The following is a 17,463-nucleotide window of genomic DNA, read 5'->3' as shown; positions in this document are numbered from 1 at the left end:
TGTTATCCCTTAATCACCAGAAAAACTGGTTCAATGCTTACAGCTTAGTTATTTTTTCCTCAGGGTTTCACAATGCCCATGTTCTGAGGTGCCACAACAGATGGAAAAAGAGTGTTTGAAGGGATTAAAGGGCTGAAGAGACATTCACATAAGAGTGGAAGCACTGGTGTCCAGGTTCAGTGATTCTGGAGCAAACTCTCCACAAACCCTCAACCATCCTCTTTTATCAAACGCCACATCAGAGGAGCTTTTATTCATCCAGAGATTATTTTAACAGATGCAGTCCAGTCATGTCACCATATGGTGAATTTTTCTGTCGAACAAGTTCTGTCAGCTCATTAGAATCACTGGATGGGATTTACATTGTGGTACAAATTTATCATGTAAGAATGTACGGTCCTATATGTTCAAGATGTACATATTTGTGTTTATCCATCCTACTATGTATATGCCCTGTATAGTTAGATTATGAAGTCGCTTTTACTATCAGGTCAACGAACGGATTCTTCCTACCAAAACAAGCAGTCGAACATGTTGGTCAATCTTCAATCAATCTAAATCTACATATAAAACAACACTCCGTAGCCATAATTATGGTAAATGTTGAAGGAAGGTGGGAAACGTTTGGTCAGCGTTAAAAATGCAGTTAATATTGTCTGAAAGCCAAAAATCTCTGTTGTCCTGAAGGGGCATTACACTACATATTGTGTATTTTGGCTTGCAGAAGCATTTGAATGGTCAGTATTTTATTTCCAGTAGATTTAGTTCTAATGAGGTGAGGTTTATTTGTGTGAAACGTCTATACGGCAGGGTTTTCGTCAGTTGCTCGCATTCGCGTCAAACAGCAGAGGCTGCTATGCCGTGTATCGAGCCCATTCAAGTATTGCCTCCGTTTAAGTGCTTTATGGTCCTGTGCTATCAAAAAGTGAAGTGTTATACTGTCAACAACATGAGTTTCCCATGATCATCATTATTATTCCCCACCCTGAGCCCCGGTTAGTTTTGCTAGTGTACCTGTAAATTGTACATTTTCAATATAAAATGGTTTTCTTTTGTACAACCTAGAAATGATGTACCACTTTCCCTTTTAATGGAAAACTGTTCTAAAATTTTTCTTCAGTGAACTTGTGGAAAACTCACTTTTTCAGAAAAAAAAAATTAAATATGTAATCATGAACCGTGGGAGTGTTTTATTGATTTGAGACTGTTGAAATAGTGGCGTAATGCATATGAGTGGGAATAAGGCACAACAAACCATGCGGAAAAACATGACATTCTCTCCAATCTAACCACAGTTATTGTCATAAAATGCTATAAAATTAGTGTTGAGGTGAGCTTTATAAGGGAATGTTAGCATGTTTTTTCCAGGGGTTGGTCTGTTTCTTGCTGGCGAGCACCTCGAGGTCTCTACAGATCCTCTTGCATGTGGTCGAGGGCTGAATGATGTCATCCACAAAGCCTTTGAAATACACGCATTATTGATTAGCAATAATACACAAATAGCAGCAGAAGCGAACACACTTGTACTGCAGTGTGGGGTAAACATGTTGAGCAAGCGCTTTGAAGATGAATGTGTTGTGTCTGTAATGCACCTCTGACAGCAGCAGGGAAGGGATTGGCAAACTTCTCCACATATTCAGCTTCAGCCTCGGCTTGATTCTCCTTTCCTCTGAAGATGATTTGAACCGCACCCTTAAAAAAAATTACAATATGTATTACTATATAGCACATTTCAGAAATATAGGGTTTCAAACTTTCTGACCAATCAATTTCCGTGATTTGTCCAGCTATTGTGAACACTGGATGAATGTTTAAAATTGTATTGGTAAGTTCCTCGACAAAATTTTATTAATCATAAATGATTAAACATTTTAAGAATATTATATATATTCTGTTCAAAGGCTTTAAGAGTTGTTTTTGAAAAAGCCCACACCACCTCTCACCAAGGCTACAAAATATATGATTAAAAACAGTAATGTTTTGAAATATTACAATTTAAAATAAGTTCTTTAATATATTTTATAATGTAATTAATTCCTATGGTGTAAAAGCTGAATTTTCAGCTTTCAAAATGATCCTTCAGAAATCATTTTAATATGGTACTATATTTGGTATGCATGAAACATTTCTTATCAACTATGAATGCTGAAAACAGCTTTTGCTGCTTGATACTGTATTTTTGTGGAAACTGTGATACACTAACTTGCTTGTTGATCAAAAGTGACAGTAAAGACATTTGTTACAAAAGACTTTTCAAACAAACCTGAAAAGAATTATCCAGGGGTCTTCAGCTTGGATTCTAATAAATGTTTCTTGAGCACCAAATCAGCATACTAGAATGATTTCTGAAGGATCATGTGACAGTAATGATGCTGAAAATTCAGCTTTACCATCACAAAAAAAACAACATTTTTTAAAATATATTCATATAGGTAAATAACAGTAATGTTGTAAAGTTTAATGTTGTACAGTAATTAAAATGAATTAACTTTTAATATTTTTTTTTTATCAAATAAATGCAATCTTGGTGGTAATCTTAATGACTCCAAATTTTTTTGTGGGGGTATTTATACATTAAAATATAAGGCTAATTCATCACTGGAAAATCAATGTGGCATCATTGTTGCTTTAGTGTCACTATTGGACACCCAGTAGAAATATTTATAGTTTGTACTTTAAACAGTCAACATGTAATATGATCGGTGCTATCCAAACTCTTAAGTCAGCAGGACCGGTTACTCAACTCAAAGCACGAGTCTCCAGTGTAGAAATGAAAAGAGTAGAAGGACATTCTCAAGCAGCAAAATCACCAACAAGAGCCAAACATAGTGATCATTGCTGCAGTGTATGTGTATATCAGCAACAGCTCTGGACTGAAGCTAGTGTGCAGGAGCTCTCTGAACACTCTCACGTCTGTCTGCTACTTACAGGGACTCTTTTATTAGGGACTGCTGGAGCAAATTTATTTATATGGGATGGGAGCAATTTTGATATCTATATTTCTTTAGCCATGTCACTAGTTTCAGCCCATTTTTCTTTAGGTTTACCTTTGCACCCATCACTGCGACCTCAGCACTTGGCCAGGCATAGTTGACGTCTCCTCTCAGATGTTTAGAACTCATCACATCATAAGCACCTCCGTAAGCCTGGAGACAGAACATGCATAATTCAGCATACAGTTAGAACCATCCACACACACTCATCATTCTGCCTCCCACCTTTCTGGTGATGACAGTAATTTTTGGAACGGTGGCCTCTGCAAAAGCATAGAGCAGTTTGGCTCCGTGTCTGATGATGCCTCCGTACTCCTGAGTTGTGCCTGTGGAAACAGAGCGTTCTCTCAGTGTCTTATGTAAAAAGGGAAACACATGCTGGTAATTCAGGATCAAATTAATTAGAAAAAACAGCAAAGTTAAGGTTAGGATAACGAAAGTTTCTAGACACCTGGCAGGAATCCAGGAACATCCACAAATGTGATGATGGGAATGTTGAAGGCGTCACAGAAACGAACAAAGCGAGCCCCTTTAACAGATGAATTTATGTCCAAACAGCCTGAAAACACAAGGAAAATGACATTAAAAACTACTGTGAAATGTATTTATGAAATAATGAAATTTTATATATAATATCCATTACAGTTCAGAAGGTTGGGGAACATTTTTTTTTTTATGTTATTTAAAGAAGTCTCTTATACTTAGTGCAGTAATAAAACCAGTAAAATAAATACAGTAAAACAAAAAAAAAAATTCCAATTTCAAGTAAGTTTAATTTTTTAATTTTGTATTTTAACATTTTAAATGTAATTTATTTATGCGATGGCAAATCAGAATTTTCAGCAGCCATTACTCCAGTCTTCATTGTCACATGATCAAATAATTTTTATATGCTGATTTGGTGCTCAAGAAATATTTATCAATAATGAAAACAGTTGTACTGCTTAATTTGAGCAGAAAATCTGATACATTTTTTTCTCCCAGGATGCTTTGATACACAAAGTTCAAAACAACAGCACTTATATGAAAAAAAAAAATTGTCACTTTTGATATATTTAATGTGTTTGCTGAATGAAACTATTAAAACATCAATGCTTAATGACCTCAAACTTATGATAACTGATATAATGTAATATAATATAAATCACCCACCAGATGCCACTTTAGGCTGGTTTCCCACTATGCCTACTGTCCGACCATTCATCCTGGCAAATCCCACCACAATATTTTTGGCGTAGTTGGGCATAATCTCAAAGAATTCTCTCTCATCTACTATCTGTAAGAGCGAGATGACAATCATAAGAACTTTGTGACGAGTTTTTACCTGACTATCTGAATCATTTGTTCACTAAAGATGTACATACACCACAAACAATGTCCAGCATGTCATAGGCTTTTGTGCTCTCAAAAGGAACAACAGTATCCAAACCAGGAACCAGCCGGTCACTGAGGAAAAGAAATAGACATGATTCCTCATGACTGAAAACACTAGCCAAGATAATTTAACTGATAAAGAAAAAAGTAATTGTACAAATGTGTGTTTCTCACCGAGGATCATGGCACTCAGTGACCGGAGCTGGATCTTTGTTGCTCAGTGGGAGAAAGTTAAAAAATTCTCGCAAGTTCAGAAGGGCATCAATGTCATTCTCAAAGGCCCGATGAGCAACACCTAAAAGAAAACAAAATCTCTTTACATTACTAGTGAGCCAAGGAGATATTCAGTCAGATTAGAAAAAATTATAAATGCCAAAGATTGTCACAAAACACATTCAGATGTAAGCACAGGCTTAATAAATAGACCTACCTGACACAGTGGTGTGGGTTTTTGCTCCACCCAGCTCCTCCTGGGTAACATCCTCATTTGTTACAGACTTTACCACATCTGGGCCTGTGATAAAAAGATAGGAGGTGTCCTGCAAACACAGGCCATTTCATGAAAAACCAGTGTGCCATCAGGGAACAAGTAACCTAAATGTAATTGAATATGCATTTATACTCTTAACTTGTATTGTCTTACCTTCACCATAAAAGTGAAGTCTGTCAGAGCAGGCGAGTACACAGCACCACCTGCACACGGGCCCATGATAAGAGAGATCTGAGGAACTACACCTGAGGCCATCACATTCCGCTGAAGAACAAATACCATTGACCAGAGTTAGTCCTGGATTATTTACACAACCAGTCAAATGTTTTTGAACAGTAAGATTTTTAATGTTTTTAAAGAATTGTCTTCTGCTCGCCAAGACTTTATGTGATCCAAAATATAGCAAGAGCAGTAATATTGTGAAATATTTTTACTATACAATAACTGCTTTCTATTTGAATATATTTTACGTGATCCTTCAGAAATCATTCTAATATGCTGATTTGCTGTTCAAGAAACATTTTTTATTTTTATTATTATCAATATGTAAAACAGTGGAGTACATTTTTTCAGGATTCTTTGATGAATAGAAAGATCAGCATTTATCTGAAATAAAAAGCTTTTATAACATTATACACTATACCATTCAAAAGCTTTGAGTCAGTATATATATATTTTTTTTTTGGAGGAGGGGGGGGGGGGGTATAGAAATTCATACTTTTGTTTAGCAAGGATGCTTTAAATTGATCAAAAGTGATGATAAAGACATTTACAATGTTACAAAAGATTTCTATTTCAGATGAATTCTGTTCTTCTGAATTTACTATTCATCAAAGAAGCCTGAAAATTTATACTCAGTTGTTTTCAACATAATAAATGTTTTTGAGCAGCAAATCAGAATATTAGAATGATTTCTGAAGGATCATGTGACTAGAGTAATGATGCCAAACATTCAGCTTTGAAAACACAGGAATAAATTACATTTTTTAAATATATTAAAATAGAAAACATTAATTTTTAATATTTTCTAAATTTTACTGTTTTTGCTGTACTTTGGACAAAATAAATACAGAAGGTGAGCAGAAAAGACTTCTTTAAAAAACATAAAAAATCATACTGTTCAAATACTTTTGACTGGTAGTGTATACTACCATTCAAATGTTTGGGGTCAGTAAGTTATTTTTTTTTTTTTTTAAGAAATTAATACTTTTAAAGTCATTTTTTGTTACACAATATTTCTGTTTCAAATAAATGTTGTTCTTTTGAATTTTCTATTCAACAAATAATAATAAAAAAAAATTCTGTATGCAGCACTACTGTTTTTAGCTTTTCCAGTCACAATAATAAATTCCAATATTAAAATATAACATATTTTAATTGCATTCATTCATCAAAGAAACCTGAAAAAATTATACTCAAGTTGTTTTCATTCAGTTCACTCAGTTGCATTCATTCTCCAGTATTATTATTTAACTATATTACTGTACTTTTGATCAAATAAATGCAGTCTTGGTGAGGGACTTTCAAAAACATTAAAAAACAACCTCAAACTTTTGTTCGGTAGTGTATATATCAAATGTATAGCTGTGTTAAACCATTCAGCTTACCAAAAAAATATCAGCATATCCTGCGAGGGACTCGACGCCTTCCTGAATACGGGCTCCACCGGAGTCATTGAGACCAATTACTGGAGCTCCCACCATCATTGCCTGGTCCATGATCTAAGAATTCAATTGCAGAAATTTTGTGTCAAATCTAACTGTTTGACAACATTATGCCTGTGTTTTAAACAAAATGACTTTAGTCAGGTCCAAAAACGCTCAGCAACCAACCTCACCTTGCAGATCTTTTGAGCGTGAGCTCCTGATAAACTGCCTCCAAACACTGTGAAGTCCTGAGAACAGAAGAGCATTTCACTCTTCTGAACGGAGATATTCAAATATTTCATTACTGCAAACCCGATATTTGAAAGCTAGTATCATACCTGGCTGAAAACATACACCAGTCTGCCATTGATCCTTCCCTGTCCGGTCACTACGCTGTCTCCTGGGTACTGAACACACAGGTGCATGTAAAAGTCATGGTCCATTTTACAAAAGGGGAAGTTCGTGGCCTAATGGTTAGAGAGTCGGACTCGTAATCCAAAGGTTGCGAGTTTAAATCTCAGGCCGGTGTGTGCACTTTGGATGGGTTAAATGCAGAGCACGAAATCCGAGTATGGCTCACCATACTTGGCCGTGTGTCACTTCACTTTCACTTTCAAAATGCCCCTAGTGGACCCCGGGCCTCAGTCCCCTTGTTCAGGATTACTTGCTAGTTTAACATGATGTTTAAACAATTTTTTTTTTTAAATCTTTGAAACTCTTTATCAAACTGAAAAAAGCATCCTTTTCATAGGAGTTAGAAAACGCAATAGACACTGTTGCATCTGCACCCCATTCGAGAGTTAAGACATTTAACGATATTATTTCATAACTCATCTCATGCAAATGGAAATATTTGTATATTTGACATATGCATTATGTTTATTCTTTGAGCTGAGAGATGGAGGTTTCATACCTTATTATGATCTGCTTCCATGCCAAAGTCAGAACAGCGATGCTCCACAAACATGTCATACTCCACAAACGAGTCAGGGTCCAGCAGCAGCTGCAGTCTCTCGCGCGCTGTCAGTTTACCCTGCGCCCAGGATTTCAGAGCTCTTCTCAGACTGTTGTGACTCATGTCATGTCAGCTGCATTCATTCTCCAGTAAGTTTTCATAACTTACCCTTTTGTGCTGTGCAGCTATCCTCAGCTGTCCTCCTCCTGTAAGCGCTGCCGTTCGTTTCTTCTCGATTCTCTCCTGCACTGACAGATGGCTGACCGAATAGCATCTTGCATTTTGCAGAACTTTCGACTGGGTAAGTGCCCCAGTGAACCGAATCTGACCCACACTTTTAAAATAACATTTCATACCGTGTAATAGTCCCAGGCTACTTCGCATTAACGTGTAGGTCGCCATCACTGCTACACTGAGGGCACAGGATTCTGTCAGAAAACCTGTCGGTGTCTTCAGCCAATCACAAACGAGCGCCTACATTTTACAGCCAATCACTACTTGGTTAGCGAAGTGGGCGTGAGTGAGTGAACCAATCATGAACTTGATAGATGTAGTCCATTCTAATGTCAAACATGATAAACTACAGTTCCCAACAGTTAGTCACAATAATTTAAATACAAACATAGCGAGAGACGTAAAAGCAGAACAGACATTGACCGCATAATTAGCTAGATGTTTTTATTGATTTTTACTCAATGTTATTTCATTTAACGAGAGAAAGTAATTATTTATCTCGGAGTGTAGCCTAGATTCAGCACAGAGCTTCTGCCCGCAGTAGTGTGTGGTTAATACAGTCAGACACTAGGGGGCAGTAATCACTGGAGGCCGCGTGTAACTCTAGGCGCTCTTTTACGCTTGTTTGGTATTGTTCCTCTCAGGATGCAAAAGTTAACAGAGGAATAATAAGCAATGAAACTGGCTCTTAGCATAGGCTAATGGATGTAAATATTTTTTAGCGTAGCGAACTCAGTTGAACGGTACATAAACATCACTTAAACGGGAGTTTGTCGAACTCGCTGAGGAGAGAAAAGCGCTCTTATTCAACAAAACGAAGAAAAGTGCAGATAATATTAGCTAACTTACCTAGCGAACTAGCAACCAGGCGAAATGTGATTTGTTCGGTTAAACTTTTAAAACAACCGCTGTGGTGGACTATTTCAAGAATTTTACTTTTTGTGTAACTCAATTTTTTCTGTATTTCGTGTTTGTGGACCGTTTATACACAGAGCTCGCGCCACCGACAGTAACGTTACAGCTCGAGGCCTGCTGTGCCTCTCACTAAAATGCTGTTTATCGTTCAGTCCTTCGCGTCTGTGCGCTTTATCACAAAAGCTCTTTCTACTGAGGCATTTGGGATCTGACACGCATGGAAAGCAGACTGTAGGCTGTGCTGTACATCGCCTACTCCAGCTGACCGTCTGGAGGATCTTCTCAATATCCAGCAAAGCTTTAACATGTTAACAAGCAGAAGACTCAAAGCCGCTCATCTGCTTGCGAGTCATGTCAAATTACACTCTTTGTTTGAAGCGTTGGGTGAAGCCTGGTTGATTGTGTTCTCACAGTGTATTGGGGGTCTGAGCAAAACTCGCTGTCAGTAGCCGATCAACCCGCTTCTCTCGTCCTGCCGTTGACTGATCTCGCTGAGATGAACCCGGTGAACGCCACCGCGCTGTACGTGTCGGCGTGCCGCTCTCTTCTGCAGTGCGACCCGAAGGACCCGGATACATACGGAGGGCTGTTTAACGTCCTGCCTTTCTTTAGAGACTCCCTGTCCTGCTTGGTGTGTGGTAAGTGCCTTTATGTACGAGAGACCGTGCTGTGTTTCGAATATAATAAAATAAGCAACACCCTTATGTTGTAAGTACAGCATTGCCTCGAGTGTCTTATTGCTTTTATTAAATGTTTTATTACTTAGTAATAAAATATTGATCACAGTTTTTCTTTTAAACTGACTTTATTAAGCAAATTATTGAGTTGCTACTAGTGCTGTCCAACAATTAATCGTGATTAATAGCATCTAAAATAAGTTTTTGTTTGCATAATATATATGTTGTGTATATTTATTATCTATATATAAATACACACACATGCATGTATATATTTAAGAAAATTTTTGTTTGTATATTAATTATGTATTATATATAATGCATAATTAATATACAAAAAAAAAATTCTTAAATATATACATGCATGTGTGTGTATTTATATATAGATAATAAATATACACAACATATATATTATGCAAACAAAAACTTATTTTAGATGCTATTATATGTAAATATTTATATGTAAATATTTTCAAGATATGTATACTGTGTGTGTATATTTATATATACATAATAAATATACACAACACACAAAACTGTTATTTTAGATGCGATTAATCGCGACTATTTTTCCGGGAATGATGTTAACAAATCTTAATTTTATTAATGAGTCAAATCAACCAGCTATGAGGTGAATCACAACATTTGGTTTGAAAAAAAAATATTATTTGAAAATCAGATTACAATCACATGAAGCCTTGCTATAATTGATATAGTGATTAATTAAAAACAATGGAAAATATAAAACTGATTTAAAGATTATGTATTTAGGAACTATATTTTTTGAATAGTCATTTTATGCATAATATATTAAGAAGTTTGAGAGAATAGTGATAGTAGCACCCAGTAGGTCTGTCTTTAATGGTTTATAAGTTGTTAAAAATAATTTTTTTCTATGGAGAAAATTTAATAGGATTTCTTTTTTGTTGTTTTTTTTTTTTTTTTACTTCCAAAACTTGATTGTTGCACTCTATAGAACTAAATATAGTAAGATGTTATTTAGCTGTGCATAATTTCTTTAAATTAATCTATTGTTTACATGTTATGTAGGGAATTTGCTTCAAGATCCAGTTGCTCCAAAAAGTTCCTCCTGCCAGCACTATGTTTGCAAGGGCTGTAAAGGCAAGAAAATGTTATTGAAGCCATCATGCAGCTGGTGTAAAGACTATAAGCAATTTGAGGAGAATAAACAGCTCCAGATTCTGATCAACTGCTACAGGAATCTCTGCGAGTGTGTCTCGGTGTGCGTCACAACAGAGCAGTGTGCCTCGGGGGTCAAGGGTTACCCTGAGGTCATGAAGATGCTGGAGGAGGTGTTGGGGGTGAATCAGGAACAAGAAGACCTCAGTCCCGTCGAAGACACTTTGGATGTTTCTAATCTGAAAACAGAGACGGAGTCCTCACAAAACTCTACTGATGTCAACTTGACTGACTCGGACAAACCCTCTGAGCAGATCCCAGCTGAGCAAGAGACCCCTGAGCCTGTCACTACTGACGGACTTAAGAAATCTGACTCAGAACTACACATGGGTACTGTCACTGTTAACGTAAAGTGCAAAGTTAGTCAAGAGACAAGCGCCGAATCGGTGCAACTCAGTGCGGGGAGCACAAGCATCCAGGAGGACTTTAAACCTGACTTTACGAGCAAGGAGGTGTCATGGGGACAGACTAAATCAACACTCGAGCCATTTCAGAACTCACTACAGTCCCAAACCAGCGGCGCCCTTGTGCCAGGACACCTACCGCAACCTCAGACAGGCCTAATGTGCTTCGCCACAGCCCACAGAAAAGTGCGCCTGAGCCGAAAGCGCTCTCGCTCTGAAAGCGACAGCGAAATGCTCAAACCTCTGCCCATCACCAGCCTCATCCAGGAGCCATCGGTAGCAACCATAGCTCCACCGAAAACAGCATTTGAACTGAAAGCACCCTCCACACCTGCTGTCGTGCTCACTAACGGAGGCGTTTTGAAGGTTAATAAGGCTGTGCTGGATTCAACTAAAAATATCCAGATAAACACAGACCTAGGTAATAAGAAAGTTCAGGCGAAGTCTAAAGTGGCCATCCCGAAGGCAAAGGCCAAGGCGAAGGACAGGCTGCTGTCAGCTAACTTTTTAGCAGGACAACCAGTACAGCCCCCTAAAGTCATATACAAAAAGACGCAAGAGAAAAAAGGATGCAAGTGTGGACGAGCCACCCAGAATCCAAGTGTTCTTACCTGCAGAGGTCAAAGATGCCCCTGCTACTCCAACCGCAAGGCCTGTTTGGACTGCATCTGCAGGGGCTGCCAGAACTCATACATGGCCAACGGGGAGAAGAAGCTGGAGGCTTTCGCCGTGCCCGAAAAAGCCCTGGAGCAAACCAGACTCACTCTCGGAATCAACCTCACCAGTATTTCTGTTAGAAACGCTGGCACGAATGCTGCGGGAGTTCTCAGTCTGTCCGCAGGCTCCCCGATGGCCTCTTTCCTCACATCCAGCACAGATGAGGACCAGAGTTTTGAAGATGCTCTCGAGATGCATTTCGACTGTTGATAGCTGTCCTGCTACTGATCTCTCTCTCTCTCTCTCTCTCTCTCTCTCAGCCGTTGTCGATTCCCGGTTTATGTCGAACAGAAAATGTTTGCCAAAACTCTTGTCTGTAGTTTTCATGTCCAACCTCTACCATCACACACAAACACACACTGCTGTAATGGAAAGTTACTGTGAAGCTGAATGTTATGACATATTTTGTTTTTATTTTGAAGGAACTGTTTGCTTCTGTATGGCTGTTTTATTCACAATGAACTTAGGATCTGATAAATGACTGTTGTTTTTCTTTAAATATTCAATGACCCAAACCTTAAAATGAGTTTTACAGGAATTTGTGTGATAATTTTGTTGGGTAACACATATAGCTCATCATAAGCTGTCCCAAAGCAGTGATTAATGTGTTTACATTCTGTGGTGAATTATATATATATATATATTTTTTTTTTTTTTTTTCAAATTTATTTTTAAATATATATGAATATATTGCTTCTAAACATTCATCGAAGATAAAAAATTATATAGATATCTGTAATGCCTGTTAAACGTCAGATAAAATCACAATTTACTAATGGTGGAAAATGTAGCACTTAGTCCCAATAGTGTTCATGGGCTTAGACACCTGTCCTGGTTTCTATAGTGGTCACTTTCTGCGTCCCGCCAGGATATTGATTTTTTATTTATTTTTTTAATAGATGGTCTCTTATTTTTCTGAATTGAAAGTAGTGCCGTGTCACTTTTTATTCGTCATGTTCCAGCTTTAAACGATAGATGTTTAAATTCCATGTTTGTTGGTGGTTTTGGAAGGATGAGGAAGCACAATATGTCACAAAAGCTATGTTTCTCCAACTTTGAGAGTGTCTGATTCATTATATCTTTATTATTGTTCATTGTTAGTTCAGACTGAGCAGACGGGTTCATCAGTACAGTATCAACAAAGGTTTCTCAGACAAGTGAATGTAAGAATGTTCAGTGTGTTGCCTGAGAATGTATTCATGGCAGTGATATTTTTAAAGCAATATGAAAATCAAAATGTTAGATCTTATAAACCCTTTTCCCACACAAAGTCATCATATTTGTTTTGATGCAAACTGTAAACGAGTATTTCAAGATGTTATGTTCTTTGCCTGAGCACCTTTTAGCACCCATTCGTGCATCTTTACTCTGATCCTGATTAGTTGTGTTTGTCTTGAGGTTGTGTTGTGATTCCTGTTCTAGGGACCAAAACTAGAAATATATTTTGAGAAAGGTCAGTGAACACTGCGCCATTTCATGTCTTATGTAATGAAGCAGGCTAGACAGTGCTTCATCAGTATCCTTAAATATGCTTGAAAACTCTTTATCAGTAGGGCTTTGACCAAATATTGAAAAATCTTCTAGTTAAGTCTTGGATCTTAGTGGGATATTGTGTTGTATTTTCAAATCGTATAGTTTGGTAGCGTTGTTTTATTCCTCCCTTTGCTTTTCATTGGTCATTACTTGAACTCAGATTTTAGTTTCTTGATTTTTGAATTACTGGAACCTCTTATTATTGCTGGTTTATTCACTGCCACATTGAAATAATGAAAATTGCAGGAAGCAACAAAAATAAATTATAGTTTTTTATTTCTTGTTTTTCAAAACACTGTGTTGCGTCGTGTGTTGTGTTGTGTGTGTGTGTGTGTTTTGTCTAATACAGCGCAAATACGATAAGGCATTTAGTAGCTTTCTTACTCAGGCTAAACCGCTAGAGGGGCAACAGTGATACACTATATTAATAGCTACACTTCAAACATCAAAATGCTAATTTTGAGCATAAGGACAATTTTATCATTTAAATTTGAGTGATTAGCCTACAGCTCTTAATCTTACAAATACTGAAAGATTGATCATTCTAGCACCACAATATTAGATTTTTTGTATGATCATATATCACTTTGATATATGAATGTAGGAATTTACTTAGCCTATCTAAAAGATGTAGAACTACAACATATTTGCTTCCAACATTTGTCATAAAACACTATTGTATTTATGAAAGGAATGTAAACCAGTCAGCCTAAAGGCTGGTGGTCTTGGCTTGGTGTTGCTAGTGGGGTGAAAGGTGGTGACAATTCTAGGGGCCCCCACCGCCTAGGGGGCCCCACAAATCCAGGAATTATAGGCCCATGTTCTGTGAATAATTCTAATATTTTATTAGTTGTATAACTGAGATATTATGAAATCCACAAAAAAAGCATACAATTTGGTTAAAGAAATGTTCTAATATCTGCTCCTCTAATATCCCGAAAAATGGCTTAGTCTGATACGAAGTATTCTCAGAAGTCCCACCCCAGATCGTGAACAAGACAACCAATCAGAGTTGAGACGTCAGATGAAGTTAGCGATGTACATGCTGACTGACAATGTCGGGGAAAAGAAAATATAAATCAGGAGAATTGCTGTATCCCAGTCTATCAAGACCTTCTTTAAGACAGGTTAGTATGTTGTCATGTAAACTATCGACTACCGCGGCCGCCATCACATCATTTTATTTAGGCTACTGGCGCGTATCGGCAGCCGACCGCATAGCGTGGTCAAAATCCCAGTCTTTTTTTCTTTTTTTTTTTAAACTACTGTAAATAGAGTTGGTTTGTATAACAAACAGAAAAAACTGTCACGACGCATTATGACAAGCATTACAGACCTGCCGGCTGTGTTATGGTAAAGAAAACATGAATGCAACACAATGATCTTGCAAGAAGAAATGTAGCTATTAGTTTTGTTCAATAGCCTAATATATTATGCAGCACCATGTATTATCTAAATTAAGACAATGATTAGATTGCATTATTATCTGTTTCTGAATTTTCACTTTTTGATTTACGAATTATAACAGGCTGGTGGGAAAAAATATTATATTGCTGGCCGTTTAAAAAAAGGTTTTTATTATTATTTAATAATTCCTTTGTCTTTTGGTAGTTTTTATTAATTTGTCTTAAATAAGTGCATGACATCTTTAAATAGTGTTTAATAAGTTATGGCTTAATGTCATTAAAATAAATGAATAAATAATTTAAGTAAATTATAGAATAAAATAAATTAGATAAAATATTGATAAAATAATGTATTTAACTTTAAAATAAAACGTTTACAACAACATTGCCATCTTTAAAGTGATGTGATATTAATTTTTTTATAATGTTCTGCAGCATCAGATGTGGCATCGTCTGACTCAGCCATTTTCCAAAGATGACTTGGAGGGTCAGTGCAGACGATACTCATTGGGTATATTGACTTGTCAGGGAATCACTTTATTATTTCTAGTAACGTGTATTTGAAATGAAATGAACTGCAAAGTATTGGTTTATTTTTGATATTCTTTGAGTCGTGCTATTTGTTGTCTACAGAGGCAGGTCCCTCAACTGAACAAATGCATGAAAATAGGCCAACATCAGTTAGTGAAGGTCAAAATGAAGAAGCTGAAAGTAGCAGCAGTCAAGACACAGTCACAGACAGCCCAGACTCAGCAAGTGCAGGGTGAAATGTAGGCGAGAATGAAGATTTTTTGACAACTGATCCAGGATTATGGCCAGAGAGGTTGACAGATCATGAACGTAAGGTGATTGTTAGAAAGCTAGCCACTGCGAGTCAGATAGACCTGATAATTGTTATGCCCAAGGATTCAGAAGGAAAGAAATTTCCAGAGTATCTCCAGTTTAGTAAATCAGCAAATGGGAGAGAAAAACAGAAGAGAGACTGGTTGACATACAGTCCAAGAATGTATGCATTATATTGTGTGCCATGCATGCTGTTTTCACATGATGACCTTAGAAAGGCATCAACTAGTGCGCTCAATACTAAAGAAGGGTACAAGACACCAGATTTAAAATGGCGGCGAATGTACGACAAATTCCCTGACCATGAAGCAAGTAAGGCACACAAAGCATGCTACCTCAAGTGGACAAATCTGAAATATTCTTTGATGGAAGAAAAAGGAATAGATAGCAGCTTACAAAAACAAATACAGCTGGAAGTTGAAAAAAACAAAGCAATTCTTGAAAGAATATTAGATGTCACACTTTTTTTGGCATCAAGAAACTTAGCATTCAGAGGGACCACAGAAAATGTAGGTGACGTTCACAGTGGAAACTTCCTTGGCAGAAATTAGAGCTGTTGGCTCGTTATGATCCTCTGCTCAGTGAACATTTGAAAAAAGTTTCAGAGAGGAAGAAAGGTTCAAGAATGGCACATTACCTTAGCCCGGAATCACAAAATGAGTTCATTGAACTCTGTGGAGAAAAGGTCTTGAAAGAAATATTGAAGGAAAGGGAGAATGCTATTTATTATTCTATGATTTGTGATGCAACTCCTGACATATCTCATGTGGAACAGAATGTGATTCTGTTAAGATATATAGCAAAGAAGGAGAATAATCAGTGGGAGATAATTGAACGTTTTTTACAGTTCAAAGCTTTCAATGGAAAGACTGGCCGAGAAATATCAGAAACGATATTGAAGACTTTGGAGGAGCATGGCATTGCTATTTCAGATTGCCGGGGACAAGGATTTGACAATGGGGCAAATATGTCCGGCAAAGTGAAAGGGGTTTAGGCTGAAATAAAGAAAATAAACCCTCTTGCCACATATTCACCCTGTGCTTCACACTCCCTGAATCTTGTTGGTGTACATGTCCTGATGTGTCAACATTTTTTGGCTGTTTGAACCGCTTATACAGTCTCTTTAGTGCAAGTCCAGAGCGGTGGGCAATCCTTAAAAGTAAGACTGGCTGCTCCCTTCAACTTTTGTCAGAGACCAGGTGGAGAGCACTGTTGCAAACCTGTTGCAAACCACTTGCCATCAATCATAGAAGCTCTGGACACCATCCTTGCAAAGTGCAGTTTAACCAATGAAGCCAGGTCAGAGGCCAGTGGTCTAAAACAGTACTTCTTGTCCTTCAAAGCCATAGTTCTTCTCACTGTATGGAAGAAAATCTTGCAGTCCACTGAAGACAGAAACCTAATTCTGCAATCAGGGAAAATTTCAATGGAAGTTGAAATAAGCAACATACAGGCACTGAAAGAAGAGATGGAGGTTTTGCGTAACTCATGGGATAATCTTTTTGCAGAAGCCTCCCTCATTGCAGAAGCTATGGATGTGCCCAGAGGGTTTCCAGTCAGCCACAAGAGAAGGAGAAAGCGGTTTGCAGATGAAAGTCAGAGTTCAGAGGACACTAATCAGCAAGAGACAGAGGAAAATCGATTTCGAAACAATGTTTTCTTTGTGGCATTGGATTGGATACCCGCTTTCAAACCACTGCAGAGATAATTGAAGAGTTTGCTGCAATCTTGAAGTTAAAAGATTTAGAAGAAGATCAGATTCACCCAGCTTGCCACTCATGAGTGAGCAAATATACACAGGATCTCACAGCAGGCTTTGAAAATGAAGTGAGGCATCTTAAGTCTGTGTATAATGCCAGATTTGTAGACTGTCAGTCTCCTCTCGACCTGCTGAATTCAATTTACAGGATGCAGCTCCAGAGCATTTTTGGAGAAGTGTGCATTGCAGTGCGCATCTTCTGCTCTTTACCTGTCTCTGTTTCTGGTGCAGAAAGGGCATTCAGCAAGCTTGTCAAAAACTATCTCAGGTCTACCCAAACTCAGGAGAGGTTTAATAGCCTTGCCCGACTTTCAATT

The 17,463-nt window shown here is 37.5% G+C and overlaps 3 protein-coding genes across 7 annotated transcripts in view; 2 read left to right on the top strand and 1 right to left on the bottom strand.

Moving 5' to 3' along the window:
* LOC306881305 (cohesin subunit SA-1) overlaps positions 1 to 1,175 on the top strand; it is a 53,216-nt gene extending 52,041 nt beyond the window's left edge. For all 5 annotated transcript variants that reach the window (XR_013785139.1, XR_013785140.1, XM_079435334.1 and 2 more), the window contains one exon: positions 64 to 1,175. Coding sequence is in view for 3 of the 5 variants with exons in the window: in XM_079435334.1 (XP_079291460.1) it covers positions 64 to 87 (24 nt within the window). In the remaining 2 variants the exon portion in view is untranslated. The remainder of the gene's footprint in view (positions 1 to 63) is intronic.
* Positions 1,070 to 9,233, bottom strand: LOC306881307 (propionyl-CoA carboxylase beta chain, mitochondrial-like). Its single transcript, XM_079435336.1, has 15 exons — positions 7,627 to 9,233; positions 7,417 to 7,536; positions 6,842 to 6,910; positions 6,695 to 6,751; positions 6,465 to 6,578; positions 5,011 to 5,121; positions 4,798 to 4,906; positions 4,542 to 4,662; positions 4,358 to 4,439; positions 4,146 to 4,269; positions 3,445 to 3,552; positions 3,219 to 3,319; positions 3,048 to 3,146; positions 1,593 to 1,692; positions 1,070 to 1,459 (listed from the first exon to the last, which is right to left on the bottom strand). The coding sequence occupies exons 1-15, from the start codon at positions 7,858 to 7,860 to the stop codon at positions 1,338 to 1,340; spliced, it is 1,671 nt and encodes a 556-aa protein (XP_079291462.1). The 5' UTR covers positions 7,861 to 9,233; the 3' UTR covers positions 1,070 to 1,337.
* LOC306881308 (E3 ubiquitin-protein ligase MSL2-like) lies at positions 8,335 to 12,138 on the top strand. The gene is made up of 2 exons (XM_079435337.1): positions 8,335 to 9,245; positions 10,335 to 12,138. Exons 1-2 carry the CDS (start codon positions 9,104 to 9,106, stop codon positions 11,813 to 11,815), a joined length of 1,623 nt encoding a protein of 540 aa, XP_079291463.1. The 5' UTR covers positions 8,335 to 9,103; the 3' UTR covers positions 11,816 to 12,138.
* The last annotated feature ends 5,325 nt before the right edge of the window (positions 12,139 to 17,463 follow it).

This window comes from Barbus barbus, assembly GCF_936440315.1.
Source record: "Barbus barbus genome assembly, chromosome: 15".
Lineage (NCBI taxonomy): Eukaryota > Metazoa > Chordata > Actinopteri > Cypriniformes > Cyprinidae > Barbus > Barbus barbus.
The sequence above is the reverse complement of the archived record's forward strand: the minus strand, read 5'-3'. Positions and strand labels throughout refer to the sequence as shown.